The 19,515-nt window shown below is 39.6% G+C and overlaps 1 protein-coding gene and 1 pseudogene across 17 annotated transcripts in view; both read right to left on the bottom strand.

Moving 5' to 3' along the window:
• Positions 1–6,880: 6,880 nt before the first annotated feature.
• Wdpcp (WD repeat containing planar cell polarity effector) overlaps positions 6,881–19,515 on the bottom strand; it is a 330,930-nt gene continuing 318,295 nt past the window's right edge. For 11 of the 17 annotated variants that reach the window (XM_039092074.2, XM_039092078.2, XM_063273246.1 and 8 more), the window contains 3 exons: positions 16,547–16,662; positions 15,300–15,328; positions 6,881–7,089 (listed from right to left, as the gene is read on the bottom strand). In XM_039092074.2, the coding sequence (XP_038948002.1) occupies positions 7,039–7,089; positions 15,300–15,328; positions 16,547–16,662 (196 nt within the window). In that variant the 3' untranslated portion in view covers positions 6,881–7,038. Of the gene's footprint in view, positions 7,090–15,293; positions 15,329–16,546; positions 16,663–19,515 lie in introns of those variants that run through there. The other 6 variants (XR_010057369.1, XM_063273244.1, XR_010057368.1 and 3 more) reach the window with 4 other exon arrangements.
• LOC120093047 (small nucleolar RNA SNORA19) lies at positions 8,288–8,411 on the bottom strand (annotated as a pseudogene).

Raw genomic sequence — 19,515 nt, 5'->3', positions numbered from 1 at the left:
CAATCCTAAATATCTGTATCCCAAATACAAGGGCACCTACACACGTAAAAGAAACCTTACTAAAGCTCAAAACACACATTGCACCTCACACAATAATAGTAGGAGATTTCAACACCCCACTCTCATCAATGGACAGATCATGGAAACAGAAATTAAACAGAGACGTAGACAGACTAAGAGAAGTCATGAACCAAATGGACTTAACAGATATTTACAGAACATTCTATCCTAAAACAAAAGGATATACATTCTTCTCAGCTCCTCATGGTACTTTCTCCAAAATTGACCATATAATTGGTCAAAAAACGGGCCTCAACAGGTACAGAAAGATAGAAATAATCCCATGCGTGCTATCAGACCACCACGGCCTAAAGCTGGTCTTCAATAACAATAGGGGAAGAACGCCCACATATACGTGGAAGTTGAACAATGCTCTACTCAACGATAACCTGGTCAAGGAAGAAATGAAGAGAGAAATTAAAGACTTCTTAGAATTTAATGAAAATGAAGGTACAACATACCCAAACTTGTGGGACACAATGAAAGCTGTGCTAAGAGGAAAACTCATAGCTCTGAGTGCCTGCAGAAAGAAACAGGAGAGAGCATATGTCAGCAGCTTGACAGCACACCTAAAAGCTCTAGAACAAAAAGAAGCAAATACACCCAGGAGGAGTAGAAGACAGGAAATAATCAAATTCAGAGCTGAAATCAGCCAAGTAGAAACAAAAAGGACCATAGAAAGAATCAACAGCACCAAAAGTTGGTTCTTTGAGAAAATCAACAAGATAGATAAACCCTTAGCCAGACTAACGAGAGGACACAGAGAGTGTGTCCAAATTAACAAAATCAGAAATGAAAAGGGAGACATAACTACAGATTCAGAGGAAATTAAAAAAATCATCAAATCTTACTATAAAAGCCTATATTCAACAAAACTTGAAAATCTGCAGGAAATGGACAATTTCCTAGACAGATATCAGGTACCGAAGTTAAATCAGGAACAGATGAACCAGTTAAACAAACCCATAACTCCTAAGGAAATAGAAGCAGGCATTAAAGGTCTCCCAACCAAAAAGAGCCCAGGTCCAGACGGGTTTAGTGCAGAATTCTATCAGACCTTCATAGAAGACCTCATACCAATACTATCCAAATTATTCCACAAAGTTGAAACAGATGGAGCACTACCGAATTCCGAATTCCTTCTATGAAGCCACAATTACTCTTATACCTAAACCACACAAAGACCCAACAAAGAAAGAGAACTTCAGACCAATTTCCCTTATGAATATCGACGCAAAAATACTCAATAAAATTCTGGCAAACCGAATCCAAGAGCACATCAAAACAATCATCCACCATGATCAAGTAGGCTTCATCCCAGGCATGCAGGGATGGTTTAATATACGGAAAACCATCAACGTGATCCATTATATAAACAAACTGAAAGAACAAAACCACATGATCATTTCACTAGGCGCTGAGAAAGCATTTGACAAAATTCAATACCCCTTCATGATAAAAGTCCTGGAAAGAATAGGAATTCAAGGCCCATACCTAAACATAGTAAAAGCCATATACAGCAAACCAGTTGCTAACATTAAACTAAACTAACATTAAACTAAGGCCCATACCTAAACATAGTAAAAGCCATATACAGCAAACCAGTTGCTAACATTAAACTAAATGGAGAGAAACTTGAAGCAATCCCACTAAAATCAGGGACTAGACAAGGCTGCCCACTCACTCTCCCTACTTATTCAATATAGTTCTTAAAGTTCTAGCCAGAGCAATCAGACAACAAAAGGAAATCAAGGGGATTCAGATTGGTAAAGAAGAAGTCAAAATATCACTATAGTATATTTAAGTGTTCCCAAAAGTTCCACCAAAGAACTACTAAAGCTGATAAACAACTTCAGCTGGGTATAAAATTAACTCAAATAAATCAGTAGCCTTCCTCTACACAAAAGAGAAACAAGCCGGGAAAGAAATTAGGGAAACGACACCCTTCTTAATAGACCCAAACAATATAAAGTACCTTGGTGTGACTTTAACCAAGCAAGTAAAAGATCTGTACAATAAGAACTTCAAGACTCTGAAGAAAGAAATTGAAGATGACCTCAGAAGATGGAAAGATCTCCCATGCTCATGGATTAGCAGGATTAATATAGTAAAAATGGCCATTTTACCAAAAGCGATCTACAGATTCAATGCAATCCCCATCAAAATACCAATCCAATTCTTCAAAGAGTTAGACAGAACAATTTGCAAATTCATCTGGAATAACAAAAAAACCCAGGATAGCTAAAATTATTCTCAACAATAAAAGGACTTCAGGGGGAATCACTATCCCTGAACTCAAGCAATATTACAGAGCAATAGTGATAAAAACTGCATGGTATTGGTACAGAGACAGACAGATAGACCAATGGAACAGAATTGAAGACCCAGAAATGAACCCACACACCTATGGTCACCTGAGTTTTGACAAAGGAGCCAAAACCAGTCAATGGAAAAAGGATAGCATTTTCAGCAAATGGTGCTGGTTCAACTGGAGGTCAACATGTAGAAGAATGCAAATCGATCCATGCTTATCACCCTGTACAAACCTTAAGTCCAAGTGGATCAAGGACTTCCACTTCAAACCAGATACACTCAAACTAATAGAAGAAAAACTAGGGCAGCATCTGGAACACATGGGCACTGGAAAAAATTTCCTGAACAAAACACCAATGGCTTATGCTCTAACATCAAGAATTGACAAATGGGATTTCATAAAACTGCAAAGCTTCTGTAAGGCAAAGGACACTGTGGTTAGGACAAAACGGCAACCAACAGATTGGGAAAAGATCTTTACCAATCCTACAACAGATAGAGGCCTTATATCCAAAATATACAAAGAACTCAAGAAGTTAGACCGCAGAGATACAAATAACCCTATTAATAAATGGGGTTCAGAACTAAACAAAGAATTCACAGCTGAGGAATGCCAAATGGCTGAGAAACACATAAAGAAATGTTCAACATCTTTAGTCATAAGGGAAATGCAAGTCAAAACAACCCTGAGATTTCACCTCACCCCAGTGAGAATGGCTAAGATCAAATACTCAGGTGACAACAGATGCTGGCGAAGATGTGGAGAAAGAGGAACACTCCTCCATTGTTGGTGGGATTGCAGACTGGTAAAACCATTCTGGAAATCAGTCTGGAGGTTCCTCAGAAAATTGGACATTGAACTACCTGAGGATCCAGCTATACCTCTCTTGGGCATATACCCAAAAGATGCCCCAACATATAAAAAAGACACGTGCTCCACTATGTTCATAGCAGCCTTATTTATAATAGCCAGAAGCTGGAAAGAACCCAGATGCCCTTCAACAGAGGAATGGATACAGAAAATGTGGTACATCTACACAATGGAATATTACTCAGCTATTAAAAACAATGCCTTTATGAAATTCATAGACAAATGGTTGGAACTGGAAAATATCATCCTGAGTGAGGTAACCCAATCACAGAAAAACACACATGGTATGCACTCATTGATAAGTGGCTATTAGCCCAAATGCTTGAATTACCCTAGATGCATAGGACACATTAAACTCAAGACGGATGATCAAAATGTGAATGCTTCACTCCTTCTTTAAAAGGGGGAACAAGAATACCCTTGGCAGGGAAGAGAGAGGCAAAGATTAAAACAGAAACAGAAGAAACACCCATTCAGAGCCTGCCCCACATGTGGCCCATACATATACAGCCATCCAATTAGACAAGATTGATGAAGCAAAGAAGTGCAGGGCGACAGGAGCCGGATGTAGATCTCTCCTGAGAGACACAGCCAGAATACAGCAAATACAGAGGCGAATGCCAGCAGCAAACCACTGAACTGAGAATAGGTCCCCTGTTGAAGGAATCAGAGAACGAACTAGAAGAGCTTGAAGTGGCTTGAAACCCCTTATGAACAACAATGCCAACCAACCAGAGCTTCCAGGGACTAAGCCACTACCTAAAGACTATATACATGGACTGACCCTGGACTCTGACCTCATAGGTAGCAATGAATATCCTAGTAAGATCACCAGTGGAAGGGGAAGCCCTTGGTCCTGCTAAGACTGAACCCCCAGTGAACGTGATTGTTGGGGGGAGGGCGGCAATGGGAGGGGGGTGGGGAGGGGAACAGCCATCAAGAAGGGGAGGGGGAGGGATTAGGGGGATGTTTGCCGGGAAACCGGGAAAGGGAATAACATTCGAAATGTAAATAAGAAATTCTCAAGTTAATAATAATAATAAAAAAAAGAACCATATTCTGAAAGACTACATTGAAAAAAAATGCCATTTTTGTGGATTTTTTTCTTTTATGAATATATCATGTTTTTCCCTATCTCTTTTGCCTAGTTTTGGTTTGGTCTATTTTGTTAGATATTAACATGGCTACACCAGCTTTCTTAGGTATATTTCCTTGGACTATCTTTTTTACAAACTAATATCCTGAGGCAATGTCTATCATTTTTTATTGAGGTGTGTTTCTTGGATCAGCAGAAGGATGGATCCTGTTTTCACATCCATTCTATTAGTTTGTGTTTGTTAGGGGAATTGGGACCATTTATATTGAGACATATTTACCAATGATTGTTGATTCCTGTTATTTTTTTATTTTTGTTGTTGCTGTTGCTGGTGTATGTATGTGTTTCCCTTTTTTGATTTTGCTGGTATGAGATTATTTTTTATGGATTTAGTTAACCTCCTTAAGTTGGAGTTTTCCTTCTAGCACCTTCTATAGGGTTGGATTTGAAGATATTTATTGAATTTATCATGGAATATCTTATTTTCTCCATCTATGGTGATTTTTCTGGGTATGGTAGTTTGGGAGGCCATCTGTAGTCTCTTAGAGTCTGCACCACATCTGCCTAGGGTCTTTCAGCTTTTGAGTTTCCATTGAGAGACCAGGTAATTATGATAGGTCTGCCTTTATATGTTACTTGGTCTTTTCCCCTTGCAGCTTTTAATAGTCGTGCATTGTTTCTATATGTTTAGTGTTTTAATTATTATATGGAGAGGGTATTTTTGTGTCTAGTCTATTAAATGTTCTATATGGCTTCCTGTATCTTCTTCTTTTGGTTAGGAAAATTTTCTTCAATTTTGTTGAAAATATTTTCTGGGCCTTTTAGCTGGGATTCTTCTTCCTCTAGTCTTACTCTTAGATTTAGTACTTACAAACATGTAGATTTTCTGGATATTTTGTTTCAGGAGTTTTAAGATTTAACATATCCTTTCACTGATATATCCATTTCTTCCATTGTGTCTTCAATGCCTGAGAGTTTCTTTTCCATTTCCTGAAATCTGTTGGTGAAGCTTTCCACTATAGTCCCTGTTCAAATTCATAATTTTTTTCATACCCAGAATTCCCTTAGTTTGCATTCTTCTCTATGTCCATTTTTATGCCTTAGATAGTCTTATTCATTTCCTTCAACTGGTTGTTTGTATTTTCTTGGATTTTAGGGGTTTATTTCCTCAAATTTTTTGTTTTGTTTTTGTTCTGGATTTCATTAAAGGATTTGTTCATTTCCTCTTTGAGGACTTCTATCACCTTCCAATAGTTGGTTTTAAGGTTTTTTCCTTGTGTTTCAGCTATGCTGGAATATTCAGGGCCTGCTCTAGTAGGATAGCTGGGCTCTATTGAGAACATTTTGCCCTTGTTATTGTGTTTTTATGCTGCCATCTAGGAATCTGCGTTTGGGTGATTGTGTGTCTAGGTGCTAGTTTCTGGATTTGCCTTTGTTGGGTGAGTGTTTTGTTCCTTGGTTTCTGATCTCTTTCTGGATTTTCAGTGTGATGGCTGTCACCTGGTTTCCCAGCTGCTGTGTTCACAGGGAATGCCTGCTGGTGTTGGAGGCCAGGATACTGAGATGAGATGGGAGAGGAAAGGTTGGAGGAGAGAGAGACCACAGCAGGCTTCCTCTACAGAGCTGGGGATAAGACTGAGGGAGCTGATCTCAGGAACAGTAGAAGAGCTGCAAGTATGCCTGGCCTTCAGCAGGCTCCTGGCCCTAAGAGCAGCAGCAGCAGGGTCCCTGCACCTGGAAGAAGCAACAAGTGGGCAGAGGGCAGTTAGAAGGGAAGATTTGTGGGATCCACAACAGATGAGAGGGGGCAGGGCAGGCTGCCAAGTTAGTTCTGCTACAGAGTTGTGGACTAAATGGGGACCTGGATCTGGGAAAACAGAGCTTTATAGGTGTTGGGAGAAGATGGGGGAGGGGCACTTGGTGTCAGAGACAAAGACCAGCATGTTACAGCCATAGGTGACAGAGCATTAGTCACCACCACCCGCACCCAAGTATTCCACATTTCCATGTGGCACAGTGGAAACAATGTTGAGAAGCCTGAGCTAAAGGAGCTCAATATCTCCTATAACATGGTGGCTGGAGCAAGGGGTATCAGTTCCTCATTGCAAAAATCTGTGATGGAGAACTTTTTGATTTAGGAGGTCTGGATAGAAATGTTTGCTCAATAAACATTTTATTAGTAATGTGAATAAAAGCAGGAGAAGAAATTTGTAAGGATTTATTGTGTGTGTGTGTGTGTGTGTGTGTGTGTGTGTGTGTGTGATTTGCTCATACCACATGTCTGTGCTTGTTGCCTGAGGAGGTCAGAAAAGGGCAATGACTACCCTGGAACTGGAGTTATGGACAGTCATAAGCCACCATGTGGGTGGTGGGAATTGAATCTGGGTCCTCTGTAAGAACAAGTGCTTGTAACTACTGAATCATCCAGCCCCCAGGGGAGGAAAATTTAAAAGATGTGGGAGAACGAGTTTAAATATTTCACCCCTGATGCTCCCAATGTATAGTTTCAGAGTTTGAGAAGCACACACATTACGAAGACAATTGTTTAGGAACTTTTACTGAGGGCTGCTTAGCTATGTTACGCTGTGCTGCATGCACTAGCTTTCCTTCTACTACAGTCCATGCGTGAAGACTTTTGTTGATAAGGTCAATAGAAAAGATATAAAAAGGACAGCTTTCTTTTTGGTGTTTCTAATCATTACACCAAACCAAAGTGAACCATTCTGAGAGAACCAACATCTTCAGTGTCCTGCAAGTAAAAAGATAAAAACAATTAAAACCATGTTCAACAGAGTAGCATGCCAACTTAACATTCATGCCTTAAGTGTTTCAAAACAGAGAAAGGAAATAAAAATGTACCATGCTTCTGTCAACAGGCCGCATGTTTATCTTACTCAGTGGTTATAATTCTGATAGACATTTATAAAGTCAATCCAGAACTAATGCATGAGGCATCAAAAGGCAGAGGAGGAGGAACAGGACGAGGCTGTGAAGCATCTGCAGACGCCAGCCACAGATGTCACTGTGACTCCACCTCAGTGTGGCTTGAGGCTCCTAGAACATGCACTGGTTTTCCTTTCATTTTTGGTGTATGTTTGTGGGCTGTGTGTGTGTGTGTGTGTGTGTGTGTGTGTGCGCACATGGGCACACGTGCACACATGGGCACACGTGCACATGGAGGTGTGAGGTTGACAGCAGGTGCTCTCTACTCTTCTTATTGAGGCAAGGTCTCTCACTGGTCTCAAGCCTGCCAATTCTGGCTAATGTAGCTCTCCAGCTTGCCTCTCATTGCCTCCCAAGTGCTGAGATTACTTCTGACCATCATGCCTGCTCAGATTTTATGTGTATTCTGAGGATCTGAACTCAAGCCCCCCAGCTTGCTTTTGTCCTTCCTCTTTCTTATTTCCTACCTTTTACCCTTGATCCCCTGTCCTCCACACTCCTGCCCCCAACCCCCCACCAATCTTCTCCTTTCCCTCCAGTGATCTTAGGATTTTCTTAAAAAAATAGATTTTTTTCTGAAATTCTTGCTTTAAAATTCATCTGGTTCTTAAAAACTTAAAGTATTAGGGCAGTGGTTTTCATCCTTCTAGATGCTAAGACCCTTTAAGCTGTGGTGACCCCAACCATATAATTATTTTCAATGCTACTTTTTAACTGTAATTTTGCTACTATTATAAATCATAATGTAATATCTGATATGTAGGATATGTGACCTCTGTGAAAAAGTCATTCAACACTCAAAGGGTCATGATCCACAAGTTGAGAACCATTGCTTTTGACTGGTATCCTTTTTATCTTAGGCAGATGTATTAAGGTTAACACAAAGTATTTTATATGTGATAATTTAACATTATTAAAAGACTATTCATTAAATAAAATTTAGAAAATGTAAATATATGGTTGAAGTATTTGCTTTCATTATTTTTCCACATGTATTTTTATTTTTTTGTCTGAAGGAGACTGGCAGAATTACTATATGAAGTTACTTTGCTAATTAATCTTCAACTATTTGTATAGCTCATAAGAAATAACACTGCTCACATATTCAAAAAAGCAGGTAATGACCAAATGTATGTTAACAAATGAAATTATTGTTAAAAACATAAACACGTACACATCTATCATGTTGGGGATTGAACCCAGGGCCTTGTGCATGCTGGGGAACACTCTGCCATTGAGCCATATCCTCAACTGGCATTTGGATAATGGTCTCTGATTTTAATGTCTGAGTTTTATTCCATTACATAGTATGGCTTAACCATTGCTTTTAAATTCATTTTATATAGGTTATGATTTCCTCTCTTTATAAATAACCTGGTGATGGATGTTCTTAGGCATGGACTCTCTTCCTGTGTTTACTAGCTCTAGAAACAGTTCCTGTCGAAGGAGGGCTACTGGACTGAGCCTGGTGAGCCTTTAGTCGTGATAAGCCCTGGAGATTGGGTAGTTCTGTTTTGTTTCTGTTTGGTTACAGGAGCTGCAGGCGCAGCAAGGCAGACCTCAACTTTTCTGTGTGCTGACCCCGTGCTAATCCTCAACTGAACTAAAGTGCATGTTAATTTTTTTAGTAATTTATAGCAACAAAAGGGCATTCTGACTTTCTCAGCTGATTTCTACATATGTCACACACTGTGGTTGCCACCCAGTGCTGGCTGGGATGGGGTCACTTTCTCTTTGTGCACCCAGACTTTGCCAAGTAGATTCAAGAGCACCTTGGGGGCTGCTTTGCTGGAGCTGGATTTGGGGTCCTGTCATTTAGTGCTCTTCTCTCCTTTGTCTCATTTATGATGTATGTCCTCCATGTGACTAATGGCAGCTCACCATGCTTCTGATTTAACATTACTACCTTTCAAGAGGAGCAAGGTTGGAACCTTTGGACACAAAACCATGTTTTGTTTAACATGTAACCATGTTACATCTGGGATATTATTATCCAGTCAGAGTTATACATTCTCTTCCTTGTACCTATGTTAGTTATTTGGGAAACACTATGTAATTTCTTAACAGCAAGACAGTATACAAATTAGCAAAAGGACCTTAAAGTTTATAGCCCGTGTAGCAGTAAACCTGCTGTAGTCCATGCTGGCCTGAAACTCACTCACTGTATAGTCATGGCTGGTCTGGACCATCTGCCTCTCCTACCTCTAACGCCCAAGTGCCAGGATTACAGTACACACTACCATACCAGGCATAAGCCAGAGTTATAACAAGTCATGAGTGCACTTTCAGAGCTAAGAGGTCAGCTTCCTCCTTTCACTATGTAGGTCAGAGGGATTGAATTCAGGCTTGTTTGCAAGTATCGTAACCCCCCCCCCCCCCCCCGCAAGCCATTTTACCAGCCAAGTTACAAGCTATTTAAGAGTCAGTTTATTTTGAGACCTGCCCAGGTTACCTGTAAACTCAAAGCAATCCTCCTACTTCATTACTCTGAACCTGGGGTTAGCATATCTATGGCTAATGGTGCATATCCAATCTCTGACACTGCAAGGCTTGTGAGTTAAAAAAGAAAGAAAGAAGCTAGATATTCAAAGGCTCCCCACAAGACTTTTTACACTTTGAAACATTTGCTAAAAAAAAAAATCAAAGCATATTTTACAACACTGTATGAAATTCATGTTTTTATGATAATTACATTTTTAGGATCATAAGGACATTCAATTAAGAATTGACTTATGTCTTTTTGGTTTTGGGTTTTTTTTTTTTTTTTTTTTTTGGATACCATCAGAGTAACACAATTGTAACACCACCATAGTCTACAAAGCCTGAATATTTCCTATAAGGCCCTTTATAGAAAAGTGTTTGCTGATCCTTGCTCTGAATACTGATATAGGAAAGAATCAATCTTTTTTTCTGCTTCTGTAAGCTTTCTGTCATAGAAACCAACTTGTTGAGGAAGAAAACCACTCAACATTTCTACCTTTTGAAACAATACAATTAGTAATACATTTTAAATGTTGTCCTCCTTCTAGGTCTCCCCTTCACAATCCCCCCACCCAATCCCCCCTCCTCTTTGCCTCTAAGAGGGTGCTCACCCACCTACCAGCCCATTCTTGCCTCACTCCTCTACCATCTCCCTTCAATGGGGCATCATGCCTCCAAAGGACCAAGTGCCTTCCCTCCCATTGTGCCAGATAAGGACATCCTTTGCTGCATATATATCTTGGAGCACTCATGTATACTCTTTGGTGGTTTAGTCCCTGGGAGTTCTATGAAGTTTGGTTAGTTGACATTGTTGTCTTTCCTATGGGGTTGCAATCCTCTTCATCTCCTTCAGTCCTTTCTCTAACTCAGTGGGGTCCCTGATCAGTCCAATTGTTCTATTCATTGATTGACCGGTCTGTCACTGCTATGTGGTTTTTAACACTACTGCTCTGTAGTATAGCTTGAGGTCAGGGATGGTAAACCCCCCAGAAGTTCTTTTATTGTTGAGAATTGTTTCCCCTATCCTGGGTTTTTTATTATTCCAGATGAAGCTGAAAATTGCTCTTTCTAACTCTGTGAAGAACTGAGTTGTAATTTTGATAGGGATTGCATTGAATCTGTAGATTGCTTTTGGTAAGATGGCCATTTTTACTATGTTAATCCTACCGATCCATGAACATGGGAGGTCTTTCCATCTTCTGAGATCTTCTTCAATTTCGTTCTTCAGAGACTTGAAGTTCTTGTCATATAGATCCACTTGCTTGGTTAGTTACACCAAGATATTTTATATTATTTGTGACTATTGTGAAGGGTGTTGTTCTCTGGTATTATGTATATTATCATATCGAAAAAGTGATATTTTGACTTCTTCTTTTCCCATTTGTATCCCTTTGACCTCCTTTTGTTGTCTGATTGCTCTGACTTAGAGTACTATACTGAATAGATAGGGAGAGAGTGAGTAGCCTTGTCCCCGATTTTAGTGGGATTGCTTCAAGTTTCTCTCCATTTAATTTGATGTTGGCTACTGGTTTGCTGCATATTGCTTTTATTATGTCTAGGTATGGGCCATGAATTCCTGATCTCTCCAATACTTTTATCGTGATGGGTGTTGAATTTTGTGGATGATCATGTGGTTTTGTCTTTGAGTTTGTTTATATAGTAGATTGTGTTGATGGAGTTCCGTATATTAAACCATCCCTGTATCCTTGGGATGAAGCCTACTTGATCACGGTAAACCATCATTTTGATGTGCTCTTGGATTCAGTTTGCGAAAATTTTATTGAGTATTTTTGCATTGATATTCATAAGGGAAATTGGTCTGAAGTTCTCTTTCTTTGTTGGATCTTTTAGTGGCTTAGGTATAAGCGTAATTGTGGCTTCATAGAATGAATTGGGTAGTGCTCCTTCTGTTTCTATTTTGTGGAATAGTTTGAAAAGTATTGGTATTAGGCTTTTTTTGGGGGGGAGACTTTTAATGACTGCTTTAATTTCGTTAGGGGTTATGGCACTGTTTAGATGGTTTACCTGATCTTGATTTAACTTTGGTACCTGATATCTGTCTAGAAAATTAGCCATTTTATCTAAATTTTCCAGTCAAGGCTTTTGTAGTAGAATCTGATTATTTTTTGAATTTCCTCAGTTTCTGTTAGTCTCCCTTTTCATTTCTGACTTTGTTAATTTGTATACTGTTTTTATGCCCTTAAATGAGTTTGACTAAGGGTTTATCTAGTTTTCTCAAAGAACCAGCTCATAGTTTTATTGATTCTTTGTATAGTTCTTTTTGTTTCTGATTAGTTGATTTCAGCCTTGACTTTATTTCTTGCCATCTACTCTTCCTGGGTATATTTGCTTCTTTTTGTTCTAGAGCTTTCAGATGTGCTGTTAAATTGCCATTGTAGGATCTCTCCAATTTCTCTGTGAAGGCGCTCAGAGCTGTGAGTTTTTCCCCAGCACTGCTTCCCTTGTGTCCCATAAGTTTGGGTATGCTGTGCCTTCATTTTTGTTAAATTCTAGAATGTCTTTAATTTCTTTATTTCTTCCCTGGCAAAGTTATCATTGAGGAGAGAGTCACTTAGTTTCCACGAGAATGTGGACTTTCTGTTGCTTTTGTTGTTATTAGAAAACCAGCTTTAGTCCATGGTAATGTGATAGAATGCATGGAATTATTTCAATCTTCTTGTATCTGTTCTGGCTTTTTTTTTTTTTTTTTGTGTGTGTGTGTGTGTCTGATTATGTGGTCAGTTTGGGAGAAGGTACCATGAAGGTGCTGAGAAGGTATATATGTTTTTTTTTGTTTGTTTGATTGTTCGTTTTTGTTTTAGGGTGAAATGTTCTGTAGATATCTGTTGAATCCATTTGGTTCATAATATCTGTTAGTTTCTCTGTGTCTGTTTAGTTTCTGTTTCCATGATCTGTCCATTGCTGAGGGTGGGGTGCTAAAGTCTTCTACTATTATTCTGTGAGGCTCAATGTGTGTTTTACGCTTCAGCAAAGTTTCTTGTACAAATGTGAGTGCCCTTGCATTTGGGGCATAGATATTCAGAACTAAGAGTTCATCTTGGTGGATTTTTTTCCTTTGATGAGTATGTAGTGTCCTTCTCATCTCTTTTTGATAACTTTTGGTTGAAAGTCTATTTTATTGCATATTAGAATAGAATTCCAGATTGTTTTGTGGACCATTTGCTTGGAAAATTTTTTTCCAGGCTTTTAGTCTGAGGTAGAGTCTGTCTTTTTCACTGAGGTGTGTTTCCTATATGCGGCAAAATGTTGGGTCCTGTGTATATATCCAGTCTGTTAACCTGTTTTTTTTTTATGGGGAAATGATATTGAGAGATATTGAAGACCAATGATTGTGGTTTCCTGTTATTTTGTTTTTAGGAGTGGTATTATGTCTGTGTGTTGCTCTTTTTTGGGTTTGCTGTGAGAAGATTAATTTCTTGCTTTTTCTAGGTGTAGTTTCCTTCCTTGTACTGAACTTTTCCTTCTATTATCCTTTATAGGGCTGGGTGGTGGTCTGGAACTCCCTGTCTGCTCTGGGCCTGGTTATGACAGACTTCCTGGTAGTCAAGCTGTCTCTGGGCATGGGGTGCTGGAGCACTTGATCTGCTTCTGGGTGCAGTTGTGGACCAGAAAGATGATGTGTCTCTGCTTGGCAGGGCAGATAGTTCCTATGTCCTCTGGACCCAGTGGGGGTCCCAGTTAGGCTAGGTATGGAGGTGAGCAATGGGCTCACCTGTGAGCTTGGTTGTGATGGACCTCCTTGGAGCCAAGCTATCTCTGGGTGTGGGAGGCGGTCTGGAGCACATGCTCTGCACTGGGCAGAGTTGCAGGCCAGAAGGAATATCTCTATCTGCCTTTTTTTCTGCTCTTCATACCCTTCCAGGTATCTAGTAATCCGCGTTTTCAGATCATTTTTTAAAATTTATTTTTATTAGCCAGTGGAGAGTGGTTTTGCTCAAAATGGCAAAAATGCCAAGGTTGAGAAAACCCAGTTTAGAGCTGCATATAATTGAGGTCTTCGTCCCTTCTAAGCTGAACAACTATGGGAACCACTTCATCTCAGTTATATGGGGTGGAAGAACTGTCACCCACACAGTGATTGTGAGAGCTACACCTTCACCAAAAACACTTAAGGCTGGTGTCAGCCATGGTAAATACCCGGAAGATTTCATAATTCATGTGTACACACACACACACACACACACACACTCTCCATTTAGATGACTCAGTGAGTAAATGCATGTTCTGCCAAGTCTGGGAATCTGAGTTTGACCCCTGGAATCTGCATGATGTAATAAGAGAACAGTCTCACAGATTGTCCTCTGGCCCCCACATATTCATTGTGGCACACTGTCCACACCCCTACACACACAAAAGAAATAAATGTAAAGCTTCATTTCTAAAAGACATTGCAAAGTAATATTTTAAATAAATAGCATATATTATCAGTCTCTATAAGTTTTACCCAACTGAATACTGCAGATTATTCATGCATATCTATTGGAATACATGCTGTTTTCTTCTTAAGTAAATCCATATTTAAAAATAATGTCAATTTTGGTATGACTATGAAGAAGCTGTCTAATCACAGCATTTGGGAAGATGAGGTAGGAGGATTGGCCTAAGTTTGAAACCAGTCTGGGCTGGCTATACAGTGAGCTCTAAGAAGCCTGGGCTTCAGAGTAGAGTTAAGAAAGAAAGAAAGAAAGAGAGAGAGAGAGAGAGAGAGAGAGAGAGAGAGAGAGAGAGAGAGAGAGAAAATAAGTAGATTGAAATAATGATGCTGATAATTACTATTTATTAATAGTCACAATTAACAAACTTCTACTTCACTCATTAAGAAAAGAACTTCATGACAATCCTATGGTGCATATGGATTCATATCTGTTTTACAAACGAAGAACTTCATCCTTAAAGAGATTAAAATGACTTGTTCAAAGTGATGCCATTAATTTTGCAGTCATTACTCATAATGATGCCTTATATTAGTCAGATCACATGACCATTATTCATATACTATGAGGGTTTTTTCTTATATGACTTTTTTTTTTTTTTCGGAGCTGGGGACTGAACCCAGGGCCTTGCAGTTGCTAGGCAAGCGCTCTACCATTGAGCCAAATCCCCAACCCCATGACTTTTGTTTTAATTGATGAACTTACATAGGATTATCAGAGACAGAATACAGAGAGGGGTTTAGGATTACCTGTCAGAAATGCTATTTTATATATTATAAAATTATTTAAAATGAATGGCATTAGATAAGTTTCCTATGCTAAATCCTTTTACGTCGTCTGAATAATTTCAAGCATTCACTAGTGAGGGAATGATATGCACAGATATTCAGACATACATAGATACAGATTGCTGCTGTATTACTTGGCTTCCAGCCTATTAATTCTCAACTGTTGATGGCTTTCGAGGGAGATTTACTAAAAATAAAAAGCTAAATAGTTCTAGTCTGGCTAACGTAGACCAACAGCCAGCATTTGTAGAGTTAAGCCAGCCGCACACGTTCCCACAGAGCGAGCGCTTTACCTGTCTCCTGTGGTCTTCCCTCAGTTCTCCTAAAATGAGATCACAACATGAATACTAGTACTCTAATAATATAATAACAAATAATAATGTATAACAATCTAATAAATAACCACAAATAAATTAAAGTGTTGAAAAAAGAAGATACTAATCAGATTTTAACCCGTATAAGAGTGTAAATTATGAGGGAATACTTAGATCTCTGAACACTTAAGACTCTTGACACTCACACTCAAGTAAGCAGAGGGTGCCCATATTGTTCCTGTCTAAAATAAAAAAAATTTTTTTGAGAGCTGATCTCACTGTGTGGCCCTGACTGTCCTGGAACTCATTAGGTAGATCAGGCTGGCTTTGAACTCACAGAGATCTGCCTGCCTTTGCCTCTCTAGTGCTTAGGAGCTGGTTCCCTTACAGTGATGTCTTCACAGCACATACCAGGGCTCAGACTGGGCAGGGACAGTCCATGCAAAGGCTCCTGTGTAGACACATTGCTGCTCCACCTCTTGTACTATCTTGTACTATATAGCTTCCACCTCTTGTACTATCCTCTTGACCTGTGACCTATACAGACTCCCTTTCCTCAAAGGTGCCCTGTCGTACACATCTTACTATTGCAGTGTAGAGCAAGCAGACTGAGAGACAAAATGAGTCGGTCAAGCTAGAGTCATCTTCCTGGGACATGGTGAGAGGACACAGAGCAGTTGCATGCACACACTTTCCTCCCCCGCACTATTTACGCCATTGATTCTGCATAGTGAAATGCCTCTGTGTTTCCAGGTCTGTCCAGCTAGCCAGGCTGGCGGCCAGTGATCGCTATCACCTTGCCACACTCTTTTCTGGAATCACTGTTAGGGAGTCTCTTACACTGTTGCTTTTGTTAGTATTTACTGTGGACACACGTACACTGCTTTCCTGGTAAACTGGACAGGAGCCAAGCCGCTCTCCCAGAGATTCTCAGGCGGAGCCTGCTCAGCTCCCCACGTATGTGTCACAGGAAAGCTTACTAAAACATGGACTCAAGGTCACTGCAGACCTACTGAAGTAGAATCAACATTCTACTTCATAATAACAGGCTCCTCAAGTGTATTTATTCCTACAGCCATCAATGGCTGCCTTTGTTTTTACCAGATAACATATCAGCTACCAACAGTCTCATTGACAAGCAATGTTAAGGTTTCTCATCACTAATTTACAGAAACTCCTGAATGACCCATTTCCCATCGTCCTCCGTGGGATCTGAACTCCTTTACCTTCTGCATCCCAGGTGGTAGCCACTGAAGAGTCAGTGCAGGCCGCTGCCTCCTCCTCCTCCTCCTCTTCCTCCTCTGTCTCCTCCATCACCTCATTCTTTCTTTCAATTGCCCGTCTGTCAGGTTGGAGATTATTAAATGGAAACAGGATTAAGAAAAAAATCAAGGTACATAAGTCACAGAAAGAGTTTTATACTTTAATGCTTAGTATAGCAAACATATTAAATATTTTCAAGCTTCTGATTATTTTAAAAATATAAATTTATATTTCCTTGAACCTTTCAACAATATAATCATTTTAATATCATCATGTTAAAAAGAAAGTACCTTTCTTTTTCTGAAATACTATTATTATTTTAATACGATCTCACTATGTGGTCCTGACTGGCCTGCAACTCCCTCTGTTCAAGGCTGCCTTGAACGTGGAGACCCACCTGCCTCTGTTGGGATTAAAGGTGTGTGCTGCCACCATACCCAGCCGAGATCTTGTTTTTAATGAACTATTCCTGCAGTTGTAGGACTCAAGGCCAGGATCCTGTGCTCTTCAGGCAACCTTCCAACACTGGGATACATCCCTGGCTGTGATTCTTTTATATGTATAATATATTCTGGAAATATCCAACCGCAGTTGCATTCTCCTGTCCCTCCTCCCTCTTTACAAATGGTCCCCTTCCACTTTCATGGTTTGTTTTCCACATATGAGAAAAACACGAAACATCCACCTTTCCGAGTCTAAAGACTGTGATGTGCTAGTTCCTTGTATGTGACATAATTTTATCCTCTATGGTGGGACCCACTTTCAGTTATTCCGCAATTAAATACTTATGTCACTTGTATTCCACTAGTCCTCTCTCTAGGGCTCACCTACCATGCTTCTCTACTTTCCTGGTTTCTGCTAACTGCTCATGTACTCAAGGCCGAAGCTTTGAGGCTAGGAACCACAGGTAAAAGAACATGTGCTGTTTGTCTTCCTGAGTCTGGGCTACTCACTCAGTCTGATGATTTCACTTTTCTTTACAACTGAATAGTATCCATTATGTGTATGCACACATTTTCATCATCCGCTTGCTAGGGTAATGGGCTGGGCGTCTCCATTCTCGGGCTGTGGTGATCGGCAGTGACTACGGCTGAGCAAGCATCTCTGAGCATTGCCAAGGAGTGTTAGTGCTGCGTCACACGGTACAGTTATTTTTAATTTTTGTGGATTCTCCATATTGATTTCCAGAGTGGCTGCACTAATCTGCATTTCCACCGGCAGTGGACAAGGGTTCATTTCCCTGACCCATTCCTCCAGCATTTGTGTTTAGCTGTTTTGTTGATCTGAGACATTCTGACTGGGATAAGAGGAACTCTCAGGGATGTAGAGGCACCTTTCCCTAATTGCTAAGGATGAACATTATCTGAGGTATTTCCCAGCCATTCGTGGTTTTGAGCACTCTCAGGTCAGATCCATAGATACTGCTTGACCTTTAAGTTCTTACTGTATTCTGGATATTAATCCTCTCCAAGTTAAATGGCCAGAAAAGATTCTATCCCATTCTCAGATGGTTGCTTCCTTAGCTGTGACTCTTCACAGCCTTTTAGTGTGGTGAGGCCTCACTGATTGTTGGCTGTGACTTCGGGACGAATAGAGCCCTACTCAGCAGTCCTTTCCTGTATCCGACAGGGTGCTGCCTGTGCTTTCTTCTAGCAATCCCACGGTTTTAGGCTCCTCACTGGGGCCTTTGAGCCTGTTGGAGAGAGCTTTGTACAAGGTGATCAACAGCTAGCTTCATTCTTCTGTACATGAACATTTAGATTTCCCCGCACCATTTGTTCCAAGTGCTGTCTTTCTCCAGTGTGTGCTTTTGGGAACTCAGTAGAATATCAGATGTCTGCAGTAACATATTCAAGTTTGAGTTTTCTGATTTATTTTATTGGTCTAAATTTCTGTTGTGCAGAGACCATATTTTTATTACTATGGTGTTATAATTTATCTTGAAATCCGGAATAGTAATCCCTCTTGCATTTTTTTCCCTCAAAACTGCTTTGGCAATTCTGGGTCCTTTGTGGTTCCAAGTAAATTTTAGATTTTTGTCTATCTTTCAAATTTTTCAAAATTTTCTATTTTTGTGAGAATGAGAGAGATTTTGATATACTTACATAGAAACTGTAAATAGTTTTTCGTAGAATGGTCACAATATTAATTCTAGCAACCCATGACTCAAGTCTTTCCATCTTCTAGTGTCTTCTTCAATTTCTTGCTTTAGAGATTTAAAATTTTCATAGTAGAGGTCTTTCCCCTCCTTGGTTGAGTTCATTCCTACATTATTTATTTTATGTGAGACTATTGTGAAGAGAAGTGTGCACAGGATCTCAGTATTTTTGTTGGTTGTGTATACAAAAGGTACTGATTTTTCTAAGTTGAGCCTATATCTTGACACTTTGCTAAAATTGTTAAATTTTTTTCTAGATGTTTTCTGGTGGAACTGTAGCGATTTCTTAGAGATAACATCACATCACCTGCAGTCAATGGTAGTTTGATTTCTACTTGCATTTAATTTCCTTGTGTTATTGCTGGAACTTGTGCTTCAAGCACCACATTGAAAACAGTGGGGTACTGGACAGTCCTGTCTCATCTCTGACTTCAATTGGTCAGATCGCTTGTATTTTTCCCACTTTGGATAATGTTGGCCATGCATGTGTTTGTCATACATCACACACAGGCTTTAGTACATTGGAGTGTGTTCCCTCCAACCCTACTCTCTTCAGAGTTTTTATATGAAGGGATTTTGTCAAATGCATTGTCTGTATCCATGAAGTCCATCTGTATGGTTTCTTACATTTACTGACCTACTTATTTTGAACCTTCTCTGAATCTTTGGGATAAAGTCAACTTGATCATGGTTGATGATTTTTTTTTATATGTACTTTATATAATTTAGAAGTATTTTATTGTAGATATTTGCATCTATGTTATCTTAATTACT

Source organism: Rattus norvegicus, chromosome 14, assembly GCF_036323735.1.
Source record: "Rattus norvegicus strain BN/NHsdMcwi chromosome 14, GRCr8, whole genome shotgun sequence".
NCBI classification, from domain to species: Eukaryota; Metazoa; Chordata; class Mammalia; order Rodentia; family Muridae; genus Rattus; species Rattus norvegicus.
This window is presented reverse-complemented; position numbering and strand designations above follow the sequence as displayed.